Below are 23,038 nucleotides of genomic sequence, written 5' to 3'. Positions count from 1 at the left end.
TTTGAAATTATGAGAGAAAAATGGGTGCCTGTGAATTCAAACCACTTTATAAAGACCACCCTTTTTTGCTTTTGGGGACCAAAATTGTGCTCAAATGGCCTTTCTAATACTAAGAAATGTGCCAAAAACAAACCGAAGGTTGTCACTCCAGACCTTGCTGACAAGCTGTGGCCTGAAGGCTGACACGGGGTGGGGAGGTACTCTGCACTCGAGGAGCAGTGCTGCTGCTCTGGAGCTCTCTGGCTCCAAACACCCTTTGAGAGCCTGGTCTGCACAGTGTGGCCATTGGCATCCTACTAAATGCAACAACCAAACTGAACACTGCAATATTAAAATTCAGTTCTGCATTAGAGACAAGTGCCCACCCCTTCTCTGCTGGGGGGCCATGTGAGGTCCATGGGCCCCTTTCCTCCCAGCTGGGCTCAGGTGCTAGTTGGTTTTGAGTAATTATGTGTTATCAGGAGAGTGATGATGGCAGGATGCTCTTTTTAACTGGTTCAGTCATGTCATTGTTATAAGTGTGTTTGTGCTGGTTCTCTAATAAGTAATCCTAGACTTGAGGAAGCTGCTCTATTATTCCATCCTGAAGAATAATCTGAGTCTTTCTAGGTTGTGTTTTCCTTTTGGGAGGTGGTGACTCCGAGGATGGTTTTTGTTTGGTAGTTAATTGATTCATCAATGGCCAGCCGTAGAGGAAGAGTTGGATGAAGCCTTCCCTCTGCTTCCTGGACACCCCTTTTCTAGGGTCACTAGATAGAAGACTATGACTATCAAGGACATTTGGCTGCCACTTGACTTTTTTTTTGAGGTCCAACTTCTTGCAAATGAAGGAAAATATGCTTTGTGAAACATATTGAGTTCATTAACATGTTTAGCTTGTTCCTTTTGTCCATCAGGCTGAGCTCAGATGTGTGTTCTGTTCTGTTCCTGGAGTACAGTTAGAAGGGCTGCAGGTGGGGAGATGAGTTTGCTGGAGTTTGCTGTAGACCCACTGGTGAGCACCTGAGTGGGGAGAGGGGACTCTGCAGGCAAGGAGGCGAAAGCAGGTAGGGGCCCCCCTGTGATGAAAAGCCCAGGAAAAATTTATTTACTGACGGCTTCAAGTGGCAATTTCATTGACATTGATGTGTGTGGTTTGTTTCCCATCTTTAAATAATCTTTTCCACTTTCCCTGATTCTAATTTTTACAGATGCATTAGAGTTGAGCCATGCTATATGTCTCTGTTCTTTGTATATATATTCGTGTCAGTCATGTAGTGTTGCATAACACATTGCCTCAAAACTTAGTGGCTTAATAAAACAATAACACACATGGATCATCTGACAGTTTCTAGGGGTCAGGAATTTGGGAGCAGCTTAGCTGGGTGGCTCTGTCTCAGAATGTCCCATGAGGTCACAGTTAAGATGTTGGCTGGGCTGCAACATCTGAAGGCTCTTCTGATGATGGGGCTGGAGGATCTTCTTCCAAGGTGCTGTACTGATATTGCCTGATGGAGGCCTTACCACATGGTCTTCTCCATGGGATGTCTGGGGTGTCCTCCTAGCACAAAGGCTGGCTTCTCATGGAGCAGGTGATCCAAGAGAGGGCAGGGAGAGGTCTTATGTAAGTCTTAGACTTGAAAATCGTAGCCCACTGTTTCTACACTGTGCATTGGCTACTCTGGCTAGTGCTGTTCAGTAGGGAGGCAGGAGAACTAGGAATCGAGGCATGAGCTGTAAGGGGCTGCAGCCATCTTAGAAGTCTATAAGGTGGTGCAAAAAAATAAAAAATAAAAAAAATAAAAGGTGGTGTAAAGCTCTCAGGATGTGGAGGCGACAGGTGGGCTGAGGGCAGGGAGTGTGATCTCTGAGGAGCACACAGAATCTTCATACTGGTAATGGTTCAGTTAGCACGTGCGTGAGCTTATGGATATTTGGTTTTCCCTATTTTTTGGTATATCTGAGATAGTTTATTAAAAATATGGTTGGGACACTTGGGTGACTCAGTCAGTTGAGTGTCCAACTCTTGGTTTTGGCTCAGGTCAAGATCTCAGGGTTGTGAGATGGAGCCTCGTGTTGGGCTCTGTGGGGAGTCTGCTTGACAATTCTCTCTCTCCTCCTCTGGCCCCTCCTCCAGCTTGCATACATGCTCTCTTTCTCTGTCTCTCAAATAAATAAAGATTTTACTTATTCATGACAGGCACAGAGATAGAGGCAGAAACATAGGCAGAGGGAGAATCAGGCGAGGAGCCTGATTGGGACTTGATCCCAGGACCCTAGGATCACAACCTGAGCTGAAGGCAGATGCTCAACTGCTGAGCCACCCAGGTGCTCCTCAAATAAATAAATCTTTTAAAAAACACAGAAGTAGCCATTACTGAGTGCTTACCATCTGTAAGATACATTGCCAGTATGTTACTGTGAAAAATTATATTTAGTTCTCATAAAGGCCTTTTGAGGTTGGCATAACTTATCCCTGTCTTATAACTAGCTACCCTGAGCTCCAAGAGGTAAAGTGGGAGGGCATGGGCAGGAAGAAGGATGAGTGAGACTTGGCCCAAGTTATACACACTTGTATACATTGTGTATGTGCGTATGCAGGCACATGTGCACACAGAGCTTGTAACCATTGTGCTGCACTGCTTCATTGATGAAACCCATAAACTTCAATGAGCAGCCATTGCCTTATTAACCTAAAATGATGATGGAGATACTTTATGTGCCCCCACTGGAGTACACAGTATATGATTAGGAATGAAAAATAAACAGGTGGCCCCCCAGAAGGTGAGCACTGGGTAGGATAGTGGCTACCTTGACCTTTTTATTCCTGTTCCTAGCACAGAATGCTCCTTGAATGAATGAATGAATGAATGAATGAATGAATGAATGAATCATTGTAGCTGAAATTAAAAGGGTGCTCTGAAGTCAGCCTGGTGGAAGAAAATGTCTTAGGAAGAGTGTGGCCTGTGGAGGGATGGAGTGTGCCATTGTGCCCCTGAGTGTAGACCTGCTTGGGGAGTGATAAAAGTGGGGCGAGGGTAGGCTCCAGGTTATGGGGGATCATGGAAGACATTACAGGGCAGGGACCCCCTGCACCCTACATGGTGTCAGGCAATGGTCCCTCTGGTTGCTAGGAGGAAGACATTTCAGGGTGGGAATGTCAGCAAGTAGGTGTATAAGACTGAAGGCTAGGAGCCATATGCTGGAACCATAGCCATCTAGATGAGGTGAATGCAAGATGCTTATCAGTGGAACGGGCATGGATTTAGGTACAAGGGGGCAGGGGTCCCCGAGGAGGATTCAGGAGTCTTGTTTGATGAAGCAGCTGTGAACACTGCTAGGCTTCATTCTGATTAAGGACATTGTACTCAGGGGTGGGTAGATCCACAGATATTCATGCTAATCTTCAGGAACCTCTAAGTGGAGAGTTCCAAAAGGCAAGTGTCCTGTGAATTTGAAGCTCTGCACAGAAACCTTTGCTGCATGAAGGTCTGAGACCTTTGATGCTGGAAGTGTTTGGGTTAGTGAGCTCACCTCTCATGAAGGACGGATAGGTAGGACAGAACTCTGCTGGGCTGAGAGGTGAGGGTGCCCCAAGATGAGCGGAGGAAGCATTTGTATGTGGCCAGAGCTGCTGAGGCAGGGGCAAGGTAGGCACGGTGACAGTTCACAAGGAGAACACCCAGTAGAATGCTGGAGGTCAGAATGGGATTTCCAGTTGCAAAAGGTGTCATTGTGGTAGGACATAGAAGGACTGGATGATTCACCCACATTTGAAAATGCATGTTCTCTGAGACCCAAGGGTGGGTGGAAGTTGGTGGTATGCTGGTGTTCATGAGGGCTGGGGAGGACACTATGAGGTATAGGGGAATGGTCTACAGTGACCATGTTGTGAGTAGGGGTTTGCATTTTGAGGCAGAGGTTACTTATGTTGGTTGGGCAGGTGGTGGGTGGATCTACGTGGTAATAGTGACCAGCAGCATTAACTTGTTGATTCCTTATCACTGCCAGGTGAAGCGTTAGTTAGCACCTTCACATCACAGACAGGAAGACACCTTCACTTACCCAAGTTCATAAAGCTGCCACATGAAGGAGCCACATGTGAAACTGGGGCCTGGCCCCTAAGCATGCTGGCTAGAGCTCCGAATTGGGCAGTAAACCTTTTTTGAAAGGGCCTCAAGGGCACTTGAGGCCTGTGTCATGTTACTCAGATCTGCTATTATAGCAGGAGAACAGCCCTAGAAAATAGGTAAAGTGATGCTTGTGGCTGTTTCTAATAAAACTATATGAACGCTGGTGTTTGAATTTCCTGTAATTTCTGTGTGCTATGAAATATTATTCTGACTTTTTTCCAACCATTTAAAAATGTAAAATCAATTCTTAATTTGTAGACCACACAAAAATGGGATGTGGGGCATATTTGGCCAGCTAACTGTCCATCTCTGTGCCCCTGCCATGAAAGGCTCTCAAGCTTGGGAATGCGTACGAGCCCCTGGGCATCTTGGAAACACTGATGCCAGGCCCAGAGAATGAACTGGCCTTGGATGGGACCAGAGCACCAGAGGTTTTAAAGCCTGTCTGGCTGTTAGTGGGCACCCAAGGCTGTAGGTCCATAGTCAGACTCCAGGGTGCCCACGGGCCTTGGGAAAATGCAGGTTCCTGGTTGGTCTAAGTTTGAGCCTAAGGTCCTCATTTCTAGCATGTTTCTGAGGTGCTGATGCTGGAAGCCCCAGCATGGCTGGAGGGCTGTGCTGGGGGCTTGTCTCTTCAAGCTGGCCTGTGCCGTGTCATGGTGTGCACCTTGGATCCCCCCCATACCATCCTTTCAGAGCACATACCTGAGAGGGAGGTTGTGTGTGCTACAGCCAATGAGAAAGCCAAACCAGGACTTCACCCCCATGCTGACAGGTAGCATTTCCATGTCACTCTCCTACCAGTGATTTTTCAAGGAGGTCTAGAAAATTGTAACTTACTACTGATAATTTAGTGATTTTGGAAAAGTGTATTTTTTCCTCTTACCATTTATCATTTCCTGCCTTGACATAAATACAGTTGAATTGTTTAAACCAACACTGTTTTTATTTATGAGTTTTCAAGGGTTACAGCATCAGATAATCACTAATTTTCTTTGAAGCTTTTATGGGGTATAGTTCCATGATGTGGGAATAAATACACCACATGCTGAGTTCCCAAGGGCTGTGCATTGGATTTTGTGCAGAACAAAATCCCAAGTGAATTGTAGGTCTGTGGCCTTCTGAACCCACCTTTCTTGTGTCCACAGGTTGTTGCTGAGCACCCAGACGCCTCAGGTGAGGAGATTGAAGAGCTGCTTGGATCCCAGTGGGACATGCTCAACGAGAAACAGAAAGCACGCTATAACACAAAGTTTGCCCTAGTGGCCTCTTCCCAATCTGAAGAAGACTCTGGTAAACGTAATACCATAATACTGTGCTCATGTGCTTTGCGTAGCTATGACACTGTGTGTGTGTGTGTGTGTGTGTGTGTGTGTGAGAGAGAGAGAGAGAGAGAGAGAGAGAGAGAGAGAGAGAGTGATGTAATGGTATAGCCAGCCGGGCTCTGATCTGGGAGCTCTTGGGAAGTGTGGCCACTCTCCCCAGCTCTGACCCATGCTGCTCACACCAACAGCCAGTGTGCACGTGGTCACAATAAAGCAACCTCTGCTGTCTGCATTTTCTCCCTTGTCATGAGAGCTGTTGGGTGTGATCCTCTGTCTGGCTGCGAGCCCCTTGTTCTTCTGCCCCAGTGGAGCAGGCACTCTAGCCTCTGCAGCTGATGGGGTGGTGTGAGGGAGGACACAAGAAGGAAGGGAGCCCATGTGGTCTCTAGGACTCCAGTCTTCCATGACATGGTAGAGTGGACTGCAGGCCTATGTTCCCTGGGTGAGGCTGCCCTGCTGGCAGGCACTGTGCCTACACCTCAGGAGGGGCTTGTTCACCTCTGCAGGTGGGGGGTTCTGGGCCTGGTGGGGGTATTCCTGGCCTGTTTGCATTAGAGCTCACAGGGTGTGGAAGGTGACTGAGAACCAACCTTAAATGTGGCTCTCCTATGGTTCTTGTTAGGCCTTCAGTTTAAAAAACAAAAAATGCTACTTTGCTTCAGTCACTGGAAAGAGAGGGGAGGCTTAATACTGTGAGCTGGGGAGAACCTGTGATAGCGGTCAGATTTGTCCTCCGTGTGTGCTTGTACGCACATGTCACGATACTTCTAATGTAAAAAATATATTTGGTTATCAATTTAAAATACAAAACAATTCTGTATCTCTCAGGGTTCACCACTGAAGGGTTTTGGAGAGGCCATAGTGTTTGAAGACTCAACTGAAAGGAAACCAAGACTAAGAAGTAATTGCAGTTTGTCTTGTGTGCTTCTAGACCAGCATTGTGGACATCTGACTGTGTCTGCACACGGATTATATAATCTTTCTGTTTTGTTCACAGATGATCTTGATTTTAGGGCTTTCTAGATCTGCACATCAACTAATATATTAATATTGAAGTTTGTTCGATTTGTTCATCACTTTATTGCAAATGCTATAATTTAGAATAGTGAGGATGTTCTGGATTTGTGCATTTTCTTTAAAAGGCAAAAGCTCACTTGATTCTTCATCAGTGCGCTAAATCTAGAAGAGTGGGTCCTTTACAAAGACTAGCTTATTTAAGAATGAGGTTTCCCTGAAGATTTAACTATCCTTGGAGAGTGTAACTGTGATTGTGTGTCACATGTCATTTTGGACTGCTACTGAGCACGTAGCAGACAAGAGGATAGGGTTGGTTCCTGCCCTGTGTGTGTCAGCTGTGTGCTTATCCTGGAGGCCCTCTAGTTGTCCTTGTGGGGCCACCAGTGCTGATAACCAAGATGATGGGCTGTGTTGGTGGCATCAGCTGTCCATGGCCTCAGTGTAAGGAATTCAGACATCGCTTACTTCTGTGTGAAATGCCTGCTGTCTTATTTCAGGTACGGGGGGAGATTCTTATGGAAAGGACGGTGACATCACCTCACCCATGTGGAGGTGAGGTGCCAGGTGGCAGTTGCTGCTAGCAGGTGTCTGTAGCACAGTGGACATGTGCTGACCAGGTTGGACAAACCAGATTGAGGAGGTACTGGCAGGTCAGGCTGGCCATGCCCTGTGCTGGTTTGCTTGGTCAGCTACTGAGCAGACCCCACTACTCTGCAGGCCTCTTCCTGGTATGCCTTTGTGGCCAGCCTCCAGTGTTGTGGAGCTTAGTAAAGGCTGCTCTTGGGCCAGCCCACATCACTCTAAGATTGGCAGTTGGGGAGGGCCAGGGCTCGTTTGCTCAGGTAATATCAGGCCTCTGCCTGTGATGATGCTCTGTGTACCTGACCACTGGGGCAGAGTGACCAGGGTGTGGCCACCTGCACCTCCTCCCGAGGCGCTGTTGGATGCCACATTTCCTGGCTGGTTTGCACCTCCTAGTAAGCTTTGAGGATGACATTGCCCTCCCACCAGATGTTTGACAAACAGTCCAAGGGCAAACCCTGAACAAACCTCTGTAAAACAGTCATGCAAATGAGAATACTGGGTTTGTGTTTGAAATAGACATTGGTGTGTTCAAATTAATCACCTGTCTAGACAGCTTAGTTTACCAGGTTGGTACTGTTTGGACACAGTAAGTCTTGGATTAGTTGATATTCCTTGAAACACCTAATAACTGGCATAGTTCAACAACATGTAGAAAGCCCTTAATTTGCAGATACAAAAGGAGTGTTGCAAAAAATTAATTAATTAAAAATTTTTTGAAAAAGGAGTGTTGCCCACTTAACATGTCTCTTTCAGGAAATGTATAAAATGTAGCAAGCTGTGCACTTTATAACTTTCCACTTCCACTGGTCTTTGAATGTTAGTAAACTTGTAGGTTATATTTAATGCTTCACTACATTAAAATATAATTATAACAAATACCAGTATAATAGATTAGATAAGAATTTTCCAGTAATTTGATGTTACAGGAAATGGTCCATGTAATTAATTTGCAAAATGCAAAGAGATTTGGTCTGTAATACTAGGGCCCTGGAACCCAACAGGATGCAGGAAACCCATCACAGCTGGATTTGCACCTGAATGCCCTGGTTAGATTATCATTGCTTTGGAGGGTGGCTTGTGGAGTGTTTTTCATGTAAGTTTCCCCCATCTCCCATTCCAAGGTAACATCAATGGGAAAAAAAGAATCCACACAAAGAGGACACAGGAGCCTACTGAAGACGCTGACGGTGAAGATGCACCCAGGAAGAGACTCAGGACCGACAAGCACGGTCTTCGGAAGGTAAATGATGTTCCCCAGGACTGCTGTGACCTGAGGACTGTGTGCTGTGGGACTTCTGGGATGCAGGCGGGGGAGGGGGAGTGGGGGAGAGCTAGGCGGGGGTCAGGTGTCGAGGTGTGTGTGGGCAGGAGGCCTTCCTCTGTGGATGGTGCTCATGGGTGTTGTTTTAGATGCAGCAGGGTTGGCTTCTCTCCTGAAACCTCTCTGAGAAGGCTGCTGAAGAGAGCCAGTTCTTACCTGCCAGGGACTTAAACACAAACTGTGGGTGCTTGGCTATCCAAAAAAAACCCCATCCAAACACTTTGAATGTTTGATGTTTAGATTTAATGGAAATATATATACTAAAGATTGCCCTTGTCTATAGGGCTATTATTCAGTGTGTAAATAATGGATTGGCATGAAAACATCAAAATCCATTAGAGACATGTTATACTTCAGTAAAAAAGTTTTTCAGAATCCATTAATGGCATTGAAAATAGATTTTATGAATTCATTCAGTTTATTAGTAATTCATGTTATTGTTTACTTAATGGGAGTACTAAGCAGGCTGTGTAGGCCTGTTTGACCACATAGCTCAGAAGATCCAGCCCCAGCATCCTCTAGTTCTAGCATAGTCCACTGTGTATCAAGGGGCAGAGTTTGCCTGGTGCTTGAAGGAGAGTGAAACGGGCCAAAGTCCACATATCCAGCCAGACAGTGTATTGTCCCCTCTGGCTTATGGCGCTTGTGCGTGTGGAGAGTGTGAGCCCTTTCCTGGGTACTCTATGGCCCTGTGCCATTTATCGAAACTGCCTCACACACCCATTAGCTTCTTCATGAACTGAGAGTTCAAACAGACCTTGTATCTTTTGTTTGAGTTTATAGCTATTTAATATTTCTAATAGAGTCGTTGTATATTTATAGTTTTGAGTAAAGCTTTGTATACTGTCTTTTACTAATCTAAATTAAGTTCCTTTCTTCATTGTTTTATTTTGAAGAATAGAAAGATAAATTTCACATATTGTGGGGATCCCTGGGTGGCGCAGCGGTTTGGCGGCTGCCTTTGGCCCAGGGTGCGATCCTGGAGGCCCAGGATCGAATCCCATGTCGGGCTCCCGGTGCATGGAGCCTGCTTCTCCCTCTGCCTCTCTGTGTGTGTGACTATCATAAAAAAAAAAAAAAAAAAAAAAAAAAAGGAATTCACATATTGTTAAAGTGTCAATGTGTGGCCATCACATTATCTGTCTTAACCTCTTGAAGGCTGTTGTGCACTTGAGGGCAGTAGGCAAGGCCCTGCCCTATTTTTTTGGCCCAGAGAGCATCCTTCCAAGGCACCTGTCAGGTGAAGTTGTTAGTGATCAAGTGTCCAGCACTGAGATAGGTAAAATTCACCTTGCATCACTGACATTGGTGTTACCTGGCAGCTCAGGCCCATTATTAAAGCAGTCCCTTGCTGGCAGTCAGGCTGACATTGACTGCCTTGAAATGTTTGTATTTCGTATTTATCTTAAAAAATGTGTGGCCCTAGACATTTGAAATCTCAATTCACATTAAGTAGTAGGTAGGTAGAAGTTGCACATAATAAAAAGAGTAGTGGTTGAGTTTTTATAAACCTAATTAAGCCATATCCTATATACTTCCTAATGTGCATTGAGCACTTTGATGTGTCAGGTGCCATTCCACGTGCTGTGCCCCTGTTACCTGGTCCACAGTCTTGTGACTACTTCCACTAGCCCTGGGCAGCTTGGGGAATGGGGCTTGGGTGCAGGGACTGGAAAGGGTGGGGGGTGGCCATGAGGCAGTGCTGCCCCAGGGCTATCAAGACAGGTTTATATTCAACTACTTCACATTCTGAGCACTGGACAAAATGTTTCTGATCCCTTCTTGTGTGTGTGGGTGTGTGTGTGCTTGTGTGTGTGGTTTTCCTCAGTTGTGAAACATGCTTTATTGATGATCTTTGTGAGGTTTGTCTGGACCTTATCTCTGAATTGGAAATCCTCAGCATGGGGACTTAGAGCAGTGATATTGGCAGTGACTTGGGGCTCCACTTGAGGTCGATTGAACAGCCTCTAGAGCAGAAGGGTTGATTTCTTCTACTTCGTACTCTGCTTTGAATTCAGAGGGAAATTTGAGTAGCATATTGAATGCAGCTCATGTGAAGAGTCTCAGCAACATGAGTTGTTGCTTGGCACAGCCCCACTGGCTCCTCTGTCCCAGCAGAGGATGGGGCAGGTACAGGGGAGAGCCTTCCAGCTCCTTCCAGCTGTGGAAGAGGTGTGAGACTGACTCACTGCTCATAGCATGTATGGAACATGTTTCCAGAGGAAGATGTTTCTGTCGCAGTGTTTCAGCAACCTGTATTAGTTCACGTGAGGTTCCCCCCTTCCTTTTCTTCTCCTTTTTCTTTTATTTAATAACAGAGAGAGACGATCAATGACAAGACAGCCCGAACAAGCTCCTGCAAGGCCATCGAGGCAGCCTCCTCACTCAAGAGCCAGGCAGGTAATGTGGTTAGTGCTTCTTCCTTGTCAGCTCTTCCAGGCACCTGGGCTGGGCTGGATGTGCAGAGGAAGCTGGGCTGGGGAAGGGTGCGGGAGCTGACAGCTAATAACGGGGAGGGAGGTTCTCGTGTGACTGAACGAGTGAGTGGTTGCAGTGCTTCAGCTACGTTTTATTGAAGTTGTTTTTCTACTGGGCTTTATTTTCAGTTTAAAATTATACTAAAGAAGTTATTTAAATGAAGAATATCCAGATTTCTCACTTGATGGTGCCAGTTGTTGCTCTAAATTCCATCACTTTTGAGTATCTCACAGCTTATGTATATTTTCTAAAAGTAAAAGTAATGACTAGTTATTTCTGTTTTGCGTGTTGAAGAACCTAGCTTCAAAGCAACGAATGGTGAAGTAGGCTCCCTTTCCCTTCTCATTGTCTTTTTGAAGTGTCTGACAGTTTATTACAGAGAGCTTATCATCTCCAACTCTTTTTTGTTTTTGTTTCTTTAAGAGTAAGAAGGTAGGAGAAGGGCAGAGGGGAAGGGAGAGGCGGGGGGGTGGGGGGAGAGAACTTCAGGCTGACTTCCTGCTGAATGTGGAGCCCATGGCATGGCTTGATCTCATGACCCTGAGACCCTGACCTGAGCCGAAATCACGAGTAGGCTGCTTTGACTGACTGAACCCCCCAGCATCCTCCTAACTCTTGATTAGAAAGGAAAACAACATTCAGGGGGGAAGTGAGTGTGGGTTGGAAATGGATTTATTTTCCTTATTTTGCATGAGTGCTATGCTGGTTTTCAGAAATCAGTTAAATAGACTATGAAAAGAAAGACAGTTGTGAGTAGTTTGAACATTGAGTGGGTATTTCCTAAATAAAAGGATTACTTTTAAGAATGGTATAGTGGTCTCGTGGCTATATTTAAAAGGTTGTTTCAGCGATATGTACTGAACTTTTTACAAGTGAAATGATGTTTGGAATTTGCTGCAGAAGAGTGTGGCAGAGGGGTGTGAACATAGGTGTGGATGGGGCTGTGTTGGCCCTAGGTCAATGGATGTGGGATCAGCCAGGCAGGGGTTGCTGGCGTTCACTGAACTGTTTGCCTTTGTTTCCATTCAGATTTTTTCACAGTAAAAAGTTAAGCCTTTACTATGACAAAGGAGCCCAGGAAATTTATCTTTAGAACTTCATTTATTACGGGGTAATTTTGAAGCAGTTAAGAGATTGAGGGTTTAAGATTTCAAACTTTATAAACCAAAATTGTTTTACAGCAACGAAACATCTGTCAGATGCATGCAAACCACTGAAGAAGCGGAATCGGGCATCCACAGCAGCGTCTTCTACTCCTTTTAGCAAAAGTTCATCTCCTTCTGCATCCTTAACTGAGAATGAGGTAAAATAATAATGATAGTGATGACATGGTGTTCGTATGAAGGCCAGTTAGTTGCCCAAGTTGAAGTATGAGCAAAAGTCAGACTTAACAAACATAACACTGGTATCCTCTCCACAAATGTAGGTGAGTTTCAGAGTCTTTAAACTATGTATAAGTCATGGAATGGAAAAAAAAAAAGTCACTATTTTAGTCTATTTGAGCACCACAGATATACACACATGCCCACAGTGTATGTATAAATGTACGTGCATATACTTTAGTCTGGATGTAGTTTCATTGTTTTTCTTGAAATTTGTCTTTAAAATGTTGTGTTCTCTATCCCCCTCACATTGTAATTAATTTTCCATATCCCAGGAAGTCTGCTCTGATCCTAACATGACACTGTCACTCGAGCTGACTCTGGTCCCTAGGGGGGTGGAGGGTGGCCCTCTCGCTATGTCGGATTCCAGCGGTTTTTGGACCTAGGCTCACGGAGGAATGTTCTCATGCGTTCCATGGTCTTAGTCCTTTAAATTCTGGCGTATTCTTAGGTACTTGAATGTGGAGGTGAGTCAGAACCACCATGGTAATACGACTCCTCTGTTTTCTGTATATGCAAAATATGCAATAGCAGAATAATAGCTGCTTGAGGCTCTTACCCTCATTGTATCATGACATCATCAAATATAAAGTCTTTGCCATGCTAAAAACAAAACAAAAAAACAGCCTCAGAATGCAAGCATGACACTTTTGTCCAGAGGGAGTTTGTCCCGATTTTATTGACCACCCAAGTGACTAAGGAGTTTATATTCAAGTTTTAATTCCTTATTATTTTGTTCCCTGTGATCCTCTTTTTCTTATTGTAGACATGAGTCCTGTTTTTAGAGTATTTATGAGGAGATGCTAACCTTGGGCTTTTTTGAACAAGGCAGTCAGGCAGGGCATGGATAGACCCTCACTCTGTTGGGTAAGAAGGTGGCACTTCTGACTTGCCATCTGCCACAGTCACTGCTGGGGGCCTGGCGGTGCCCCTCTTGTCTCTCGGCCTCTGCTGCTTCCTCCTCTTAGAGGAGGGCCGGGCCTTCCCTCGCGGGGTGTCTGCCAGGGGCTTGGGCCATCTGAGGGGTGCAAACCCCCGAGAGCTGCTCTGAGTGGGATTTTCTTTGGGGACTCACACCAGTAATGGTGGGAAGCTGCTCACATGTATGGGACTGGGGCTTTCTCATAGTTTGGTATGTGTAGGTGACTAAACATTTCTTACATGTGGGCACATTCAAGAAAATGCAGTAAGAATTCTTCATTGAACTTCCAAGGGCTTATTGAAACATGGAAAAAACAAATTTTATACACATTTTTTTCCTTTTATGATTAGTATCCTGAAAAATTAAAATAAGGATATTAATTCTAAAGAAGAATACTAAAAATAAAACAATTCAGGTCCACAGACCCTTTCGCCTAAAGTCGGCTTTTTTATTTAAAATAAATTTTTAATGAGTTTTCTTCTCATTGCATTTTGATCCACTATCAGGTTGAGTTTTTACATACTCTGTTGTCAGATACAGTTGCAAGGAAAAACTGAGGCTGAAAATAAATCTTTTCTGTTATTTCTGGTCAGAAGCTATGCCAGCCAAAGGCTTGGATTTGGGGCAGCACAGCCCAGGGTGGACACAACCAGGGTGGGGTTAGAGCAAGTGGATCAGGCCTGGTGGTCTGACATTCACTAGGGCCAGGGTGAGTGTGAACTTCCTGTGTAAGACATTTGTTCTGAACTTGGGAAGCATTTTATAATCATTAGACTTAATTGATTTTTAATTCTTTAGAACTTCAGAGTGGATAGTTTATTAAGTATGTTTATATTGTATATTAAATACATTAAATCATACACCATTCTGCATTTTGAGAGTGATACATAGATCCCATAGTATGTATTCTGTTGCTTATATAAAAACATTGAAATTACTAGGCCTTATCCATCAGGCTACTCTTATGTGGCTTATATAAATCTTTCATTAGTGTTCATTAAAACTACTTTATTAGGCGAACAAAAAGCTTTGTCTATTATGTGTTAACACTACTGAATCATAGTACGTGTTTACAATGTATACACCATGCTGAATGCCTTTTAGCACAGGAGGCAAAGTGTAGTGTTATAGAGCAATGTCCTGTAAACCACTGGTCCAGTTCTGGTGGGAGTTAGGTGACCATGGGAGCTGCTGTTTAGGGTTCAGATTGGTCCCTTATTCAGGGCACGTGCCCACTGCATGTTTGTATGTCCTGCTTTTACAAACACCCTTGACTGACACAGGAGTTTTCACTGAATTGGTATTTCAAGACATTTTAGGTCATTTGTGGTTTAAATTCTTCTCAAAAAAGGTATATGTGAGAAATAAAATTTATATTGAAATAATTATTTTCGTAGTACTACATCACGCTAATGAAGAGAATAGATTAAAATTACACACGTGCATGACGAAGGCCTGTGAAGGAATTAATGTGATTTAAGTGTTTTGTAACTTCATTTCTTATTCCCTTAGTAGAGCAAATTCTTATTTTTTTCGCCTTCACTGGTAACAGCTTTTATGGGAGCCCACATCAGCCAAGTTGGATTTGAACTCAGCTGCCCTGTACTGCACTTAAAATGATGTAATATTCCAGGATGTCTGCTGCAGGTGGTGTATCATCGTACACACTAAAGGGACATTCCTATCACAATCATTTTATGGAAGATGTGTGATAATCTGTTTTTACTGGTATTACTAACACATACAATGAAGAAAACAGATAACAAATTTTAAGACCAAGGTAAGATACCTAATCAAGGCCATTTACCTGATCACATTCATCTCATAATAGAAACACACTCATATTGCAACGATCCATGTAGATTTCACGTTGAAGGGATGCCCTTCACCTGGGGCTGCCCCTGGGCCTGCGACAAGGACTCTGCGCCGAAGGGGCTGGTCTTGATAGAGGCCACCCTTGTCTCCTAGTTCATGACTTACTGAGTTTTTATTGAAAAATGCTGGCATCTGCACCTTCAGAAACAGAGAACAAGCAGCACACACTTAAAAGGAGTCTTCGTCAGCTAATTCCCATTGCCAATGGAATGTACTCAGTACTGTACATATTAAACTCATTTCCAACATAAAAGGCAGGAGGAGTTTTGATTCTGTCTTTTTTTACTAAGCAGTTTTACTATGACACTAGACACAGCAATTTGTAGGAAAAAATATCATTTACAGTATCATTATGAGCCATTTAACTCTACTCTTTTGATTCAGTGACCGGTATCTTAGGGATACCATAATCAGGTTATTTACAATCACCACTTCATCAGTTGCTTTTGTAGGACATCAGCCATCATATTAAATGTCTAAGTCTTGGGTGACCACCTGGTGTCATACCCCTGGGTGTCTGCATGTTTGCATGGTGAGGCGCAGGCCTCACTCGCCCTTCAGCTCGTGGAGGCAGGAGTGCTGTTCACGTTACCATGTTAACAGCACTCGGTTCATTCCCAGCAGACTCTTCAGATGTGTTCTACCTTTCATGGAAGTTTCTGACTAATACTTGTGTTCTAAACCGTTAAGTAATGTAACGCATGTAAAACACTTAGGGTGCCTGGCGCCTTGCAAGGACTCAGTGGTTCGCTATTGTGACAATAATGGTTAATAACAATAAAAATAATAAAATCATCATCATTCCATTTTTATCCAAAAGTATAAATTTTGCTTTGGCATGAAAAGCAATCCTCTTGACTGCATTCTGCACGTGGGGGTAAAATAAACCTAGAAGTGGCAGACACTGGGTTGGTTTGAGTAGCACCTGAGGGTAGTAGCCTGTGGCTGAGGGCTGGTCGGGTGGCTCTTCTCAGAGCTGATAGGATACACAGCCTCAGAGGTGGCCTGAGTCATGCTGTTCCAAAAGGACATGAAGAAGCTCAGGAGTAAATGTAGGGTTCACAGAAAACTAATTATTAAATTTAAAATGTGAAAAAAGGTCATGTAAAAGTGGCCTAGTTCCACAAACGATCACCCCCAGTAGAGACTAGCCTGAAAGGTTTTGACAAGAATGCATTTGAAATTACAGCATGACGGATTTTGAATGGGCAGCCGGCCAGCTACCAGCATGTGTTAGGTGCATTAGAAGTCAGCTGGAGAGTAGGTGCTTTATCCACTAAGCAGCAGAAAATTAGCATCAGTTGAGGACATAGGAGGGCATGGGTTGGGGATAAGGATGGGGAGGCGTTATCCCCCCGTTGGGGATATTGGGAAGGTGGCCAGGCGCAGGCAGTGAGAGGGACAGTCCCACATGCGGCAGAACTGTCCCTCTCCAAGTGCCAGCAGTGGTCTTGCTGGGGAATGCTGGTGGATGATCAGAGCTCCTGAGAGGGCCCACCCATGGCTTCCTGAAGGTGAGTCAAAAGGGCTCCTATTTTGAAAGAGCTTAGGGGCAAGTAAGTTTGTCTGCCAAGAGTACAAAAAAATCATTCTGCTACTAATTTAATATGAATTCCCTCATTTCCTAAAGAGATCAGAATAACACTGATACATTGTAGTCTTGTCATTGAACTGCCTGTTGTTGAGATGACTTTTGCTTATACTGACAGAGAACCACTTAACGATCCCATTTGCTTGTTTCAAACCATCTGCCATACACACACCGCATTTGTGCCTGGTGAGGGGAGGTGGGTACGAGAAGGAACTCTCTAGTATAAAATGTGAGGCATTCGCAAGAGGTGGAAACTTGTTTGAATATACAAAAGTTTAGATTGTAGCTGTTCTGAAACTGAGAGTTGCCCATTGTCATAGAGTGGTACCCTGACTGAGTGTGCCTGTTGGCAGTAGGGATCCTGTGCTGTTTACCCACTTGCTAGGGGCTTCTGTCTCCCTGTGGGCCTTTCTTTAGAGCTTGTACACAAGTTAAGTGTCTGTCTCTGCTGGTAATGAATTTAGGTGTATTAGCATCTCAGTACTCCCTCTATACCTTGTGTCTGTTATATTTCTGTCTCCCAGTGGAAGATAACCCGTGTTTTTTAAGAGAATGCTCCAAAAAACCACCAAGAAATCTAGGCCAGATCTCATGACAAGGAAGCACAACAGTTTCATGAACATAAAGCCAGGGATGGCTCTGCACAGTGCGTGGGAGAGTCCTGTGTACCCCACCTCCTCATAGGTGCCCTCTGTGAGGTTCCCCCAGCTTTAGATGTGTCTAAGTCCAAGGCTTTATCTGGAAGTTCATGCCGAAGCCCAGAAAGGTTTAAAATGAAGCATTCCGGGTTTGGGGGCAGGATAAGGGAGGTGGCTGTGTTTAGAGGTTTCTGTTATTGGGGATGTTAGCAGCTGCACGCATCAGAGGAAAGGATGCAGAAGGACATGAGGACCCCCAATTGTTAGTGACAAGGTCAATGTGCTGAGGGGTCTCTTTGGCCCTGACCTGCTTGCCTGAGATTTGAGACCAGAGGTGCATGAGGAGGGCTGGACTTGAGGGCAGAGGCAGTGCTTGCCCTGGGGGTTGTGACTCGAATACCCACGGAGGGTCTGTCTTAGCAGTGTCCCAAAAAAAGAATAAAACTAAGATTGTAAATCAGCATCTAGTTCCCAAACAAAAAATGCACCCATGATTGAGTATAAAATTAAAATGATAAATGCCCTTGAAGAGGGTTCTTGGCCACAGCCTGAGGTGAGTGAACATGGGGCCTCCTGTGGCAGACGGCAAGCTGTGGTCTTATGTGGTTATTTCAGTGATTGCACATGCGTTGTCTAAGTCAAGGTCTCTGTCCAGCAGAAAGGGGAGGCTCGGCGAGGGGTTCCTTGGTGACTGAGAGGCCCCTGTGTGTGGCCAAGCTGGAGGGGAGGCTGGGCTCTTGCTGGAAAGGGCAGACACACCTGTACTTGGGGAAGTGTACTGGTTTCCTTTCTCACTTGATTTCTGACATGACGCTTCTCAATCATGTCTAGCCCTTTTTGATCATTGACTCATTTTAAAGGTGGTTCTGGTTCAGGTGGACTTTTGTGTGTGACCTGGCAAGGGCTCTACTTAGTGCAGGCTTTTCCAGTCAGAACCATCCTCTCTGTTTTTAAAAACCTCTACCCAGAGGAAGTGATTGCTGAGGCCTGCTGTTTATCTTTTAGAATGTGAATCAGAATGGTAGTGTTTTGCTAACAGAATTGAATCTGATTAGGAAAGGTCTCACAGAATCCTCTCTCTAGTCTGTTATTGGCTTCTTGTTGACTGTTAAAGTTCTTTCTTTCCTTCCTTTTCTTTTCTTTTCTTTTCTTTTTTTTTTTAAGGAATATATTGACTCCTATATATTTTAGGATTTTTAGTCAGTGACTCTGATTTTGATCCCTTTAAGTACTCTTTTTGCTGTTTTACCTAGTGTATTAGAAACTACCATTAATTTACTTGCCATGGATGGAAAATCAGCCATCTTTGGCAGGTAGAAGATGATATGTATCATGTTCATTGTATTCCTTGTGCTGCCCTGGGGAGGGGCATGCTCCCTTCCAGGCATTTTCATCAGTGAGGGCGGGTTTCCCTCGGTAGCATTTTAAGAACCCGACAGGCCTCGTCGTGTTAGAGACCTTTGTGACTAGAGAGTTACATATTAGATCCACTTTATAACTTTTTCTGGCTGACACGTAGCTGTGGGGCTTTGGCATATAATTTTTTTGGTATAGATTTTAAAGCATGCTGACTATCCAGGCATGTTGTACCTTTAAGGAATGACTGAGGTGTGGGGTGAGGGTTGCTCAGCTGCAGGTAGGGACTTGGCTCCTTATTCCAAGTTGACACAGGGAGGGCACAACCCAGGCCCTCCCCAGCCCACTCTCTATGGGACGGCCACTGCTGAGGGACACAGTTGGGACAAAGTTGGGATGATAGGACATTTTAGAGACTCATTTTACCCATGATCAGGGCCGACTTTGAATCTGGAGCCATAGCTGCATGGCCGATGCTGTGTCCATGGCCGTTTGGCTCTCACTGGTGCCTTCTGGGGCTGTGGGGTGACACAGAAGCACCCAGGTTAGGAGGTGAAGCACAAAGATGGTGTGTGAGCTGGAGATCTGTGTGTTCTCAATGACTCAGACCTAGCCCTAGAATTTAGGGGCAGCTAGGACGGTTCTAGTCTATGTCATCTTGAAGGGCCACTTTAATAAAAGTTATTCTGAACTGTAGTATTTTAGGTGATGAATGACTGATTTAAAAATTATTTTAATTCCACTCTTAATATTTCACTGTGATGTTAACTTGGAGGACCTGTCTGAGATTAGTCTTTTTGATTTTAAGCTCATTAAATCCGCTGAGCACAGGATATTTATCATGTGTAAATCCAAAATACTGTGTGAAAGTACTTACAGTTATTTCTTCCTTTACAAAAGCGTAACTTAAACATGAAAATAATGTTGGTTTATAGAAATATTTATTGTTCAAGGTCTGTAATTGTATTTCAAAAACGATGTGGTATTCAACTTGTGAAGGGATTTGTTTTGTCAAAAATTTTTACAATCACTGTGTATACCACCATCCCAGGCATAGGGGCCCTTTCCCGTCACAGCAGAGAGGACTGGGATCTGCATAAGTCACCCTAAATGGCTACACTGTTTCTAGAAGTCGGTTCAAATATGTTCACTAGGTTACCATGTGTTCATTAATATCCTCTTGAAAAATTCCTGTGATACATGTTAAGGAGACAGCCTTCCCTGCCCATAAAGTCATGTATTTCTAAGGCAAATAGGCAATTCGATTCTATCACATACTGAGTGGGGAGTAGAGGAAGTATTTTCAGACTCAAGAAAACTTTGAAAAGTCAGGAACTAAGCTGCTTGGAGATCTGTGCTGCCAGCGTGGCTTTGGTGAATTCGGGAAGCGCCGGGAAAGTTCTTGACAGAGTCTGTGTCCGTTCAGTTACTACATTGTTCTTTTTCCAAATGCATCCTACTGGATATGGAATAGACCGTAGATGTCGTAGACTGAGATTTGGGACTGTGTTGGGACCATTCAGGTGAATGTGTCGCTTTCCCAAACGGCGTCTCCGAGTGAGTACGGTCAGCTGGTGCACGTGGAGCCTGCGGCTGGAGCGAGGCGTGCTGGTGTGGCGCCCTGCGCACCTGGCTCTTCGTGCAGGCGGTTTGCTGAGCACAGAGCCGTTGGAGCCCTCCGACTGTGTGCTAGGTGTCTGTCCGGTCGCTGGGAAGGGGTTTGCTGGGATGCAAGTCGCGATCTCCTGCAATGTGTGTCATGGACTGTAATATTGTAAGGTCTGTACTCTGTATGTGTATCTCAGACCCCGATCAGGAAACAAGCCTCATGTGTGTCTTTAACATTTATATTTCCATTCAAAATATGTATTCAGTGTTTATTTCCTCAAAACAGACTTTGTTAATTTAGGAAATATCTCCAAGTGGAAACGTGCTAACTTTTTCTGTAAATCTTAAATAAAAGGTGCTGTTCCTTTCTTTGACCCAGGACTGGTCTGTGTTTTCTGTCTTTCTCTCCATGCAGTTTTTCTTTTTTTTTTTTCTTTTTTTCTTTTAAAGCTTTCAGTTTGTTCCAGCTGCATTGAGGGAAGAGCATGGGTTGGTGGGTCGGGCACTGGGCGCTCTTCCCTGAGCCCATGTTGAAGGCCCTTCTTTGGGTCTTGGTCCCTCCGTGATGGGTCAGCCTTGGGCTGCTCATTGAGTGGGGCCGGGCTAGGAGGGGTGTGGCTGCTCTTTCTGCCCCCCTGTGCCCCCCTGCATCCCCCAGCGCCCAGCAGTGTCCTGCCTCAGAGTGCTCAGCAACACCCCCCTCCCCCGGCCCATCTGTGACTCCGGATCCCATGGACGTGTTAAAATTGGGGTTTGGATGCAGAGTTGTTTTTCAAATTGCCTTCTTTCTGGACGTTAAATGTTAAAGAAGTAGGAGGTGAGCTGATAGGGAGGGGCTCCCTCTGGCCAGCCTGGGGGAAGCCTTGCCATGCGAGGCCCCTGTAACCTAGTGTATATTCACACTGCTCTTTCCGTCTTCCTGGAAAAGGTGAGGAAATGAAGTCTAAGAGGCTGCTTGCTCCGAAGACTTTGTCGTTAAGGGGCATGTCAGGCGTAGAGCAGCGAGGCTGGAACGGTGGGCCAGTGAACCTGTTGCCCCTGCTACACACACCAGTCAGAGCCGCACGCCCCTCCCAGACTGGCCCGCTCGCACCAGCTCTAAGTCTGTGCTCATTGGGTGTTTTTCTTCCACTGCTCCCTATAACCTCAGGGACTCTGGAAGATGTTCATTGATAAGACCCTGGAATTGGGTGGATTGGCTGGTGGGGTTTGTTCTGTTTTGTTTTGTTTAAGTGTGGCCCGACCTTAATTTCTAGCTTTGTGTTCATTGGCAAACAGCAGGCCTATAGCATGATCACTTGTTGCGATTATCAAGGTGTGTACGAAATGTAGTTTATACTTTTGCTGTGTTGAAAAATTCAGTTTTCAACATTCATTAACCAAATCAAATAAACACTAAATGTGTTTTTAGGTGTTTTCTTTTTAATTTGAATTTGGTATATGAGAAAGTTTTCTAACTAAAGATTTATTGATTTCTACATAGAGATTTATTATTGCTGCTCAAATTCAGGCAAAATGTTGTGTGCCATGAGGAGGGAGAGGGTTAGCCTGAGCAGGATGATCTCTGATGATGAAGGAGATAGATGAAATACAACCAGGGAGGTAGCGGGGTGGGAGTGAGGGGTCCTTCGATTTGCTCAAAGATTCCACATTTTTCTCCCAGGCTTTTCTCTTAGACTCACATGTTAACAGAGTCGGCAGGTTTTATTTTGCCTTTTCCCACTTAACCCTCCAGGGAGAATAGGCAATGGGAGGAAGATGAGAACAGAATGGTCAGTTAGTTACAAGTGTGATGCTTCTGGAGCACTGACATTGGGTCAGCACTCTGGCACACAGACACGCTTCCAGAACAGCCCACAGGCTCTACAGCAGCAGCAGGGAGTCAGCAAGATCACCGTACAAAGGCTTACCCTTTGATGCTGCACTTTGGTGCTTTAAAAAACTCATTAGGTATTTTTTTTTAACTCATTAGGTATTAATCTGTATCTTCTACTTTAAAATAGTTGGACCTTAAGAGATTGGGTAAGAAAGGTTAAGATTCTTTAGTCCCAAAGCCCATGTTAGGTCACATACTTGAGCCAGTTGGGTTTTTGTAAAGTTCCTTCCTCTGTTGGGAACACAGAGAGATACGAAATTTTGTGCCTCTTCTACAGAAATGTAACTAAATATCAAGGAGGGTAAAATCCATTTCTGAATTTCTACACAGTTCAGGCGACAAGTTATGCTGTCACAAGAAACAGTACTGTACGTTTGTGACAAGTAGCTGGCATTGGGGCCGGGTTCTGAGAAGGCCTGTGTGTGAGGTGACATGGGGGGGGGGCCGCGTGATGCCACCACGCTCTGCGACTAGTGAACTGTCGTCCGCCTCCTCCATCTCCAGGTGTCAGATGGCCCAGGAGACGAGCCCTTGGAGTCCCCGTATGAGAGCGCAGATGAAACTCAGACCGAAGTGTCCATCTCGTCTAAGAAGTCTGAGCGAGGAGTAACCGCCAAAAAGGAGTACGTGTGTCAGGTGAGGGGAAGGCGGTCATTTAATTTGTCCCTTGTCCCTGTCCCAGGCCACATCATCACTCTTCCCTCAGACTGCACCTGGCATCACACTGATTTTTATTTTGAAGGCATTGGATTGCCAGCAGAAACCAGATTAGGTGCCTTGCTGAGGGTCCTGCGTCCTTCTGCAGGCTCCGTCTCTTACGTCACATCCGTCCCATGTAACCTATAGCCATGCTTGTATGTGCACACTTCTTGAAGTGTCTGAAGTTGGGTGTGTTGCCGCCAGCACCGTGGCCGGTGGTGGCACAGCAGGTGGCAAGGGCCCAGTCCATGTC

General features: G+C 44.9%; 1 protein-coding gene across 1 annotated transcript in view; it reads left to right on the top strand.

Annotated features, from left to right (window-relative positions):
* Positions 1–23,038, top strand: part of NSD2 (nuclear receptor binding SET domain protein 2) — an 85,679-nt gene that overhangs the window by 43,725 nt on the left and 18,916 nt on the right. The window contains exons 6-10 of the mRNA XM_077876379.1: positions 5,261–5,405; positions 8,161–8,279; positions 10,679–10,760; positions 12,020–12,141; positions 22,591–22,722. Coding sequence (XP_077732505.1) covers positions 5,261–5,405; positions 8,161–8,279; positions 10,679–10,760; positions 12,020–12,141; positions 22,591–22,722 — 600 coding nt within the window. The remainder of the gene's footprint in view (positions 1–5,260; positions 5,406–8,160; positions 8,280–10,678; positions 10,761–12,019; positions 12,142–22,590; positions 22,723–23,038) is intronic.

This window comes from Canis aureus, chromosome 2 (assembly GCF_053574225.1).
Source record: "Canis aureus isolate CA01 chromosome 2, VMU_Caureus_v.1.0, whole genome shotgun sequence".
Lineage (NCBI taxonomy): Eukaryota > Metazoa > Chordata > Mammalia > Carnivora > Canidae > Canis > Canis aureus.
This window is presented reverse-complemented; position numbering and strand designations above follow the sequence as displayed.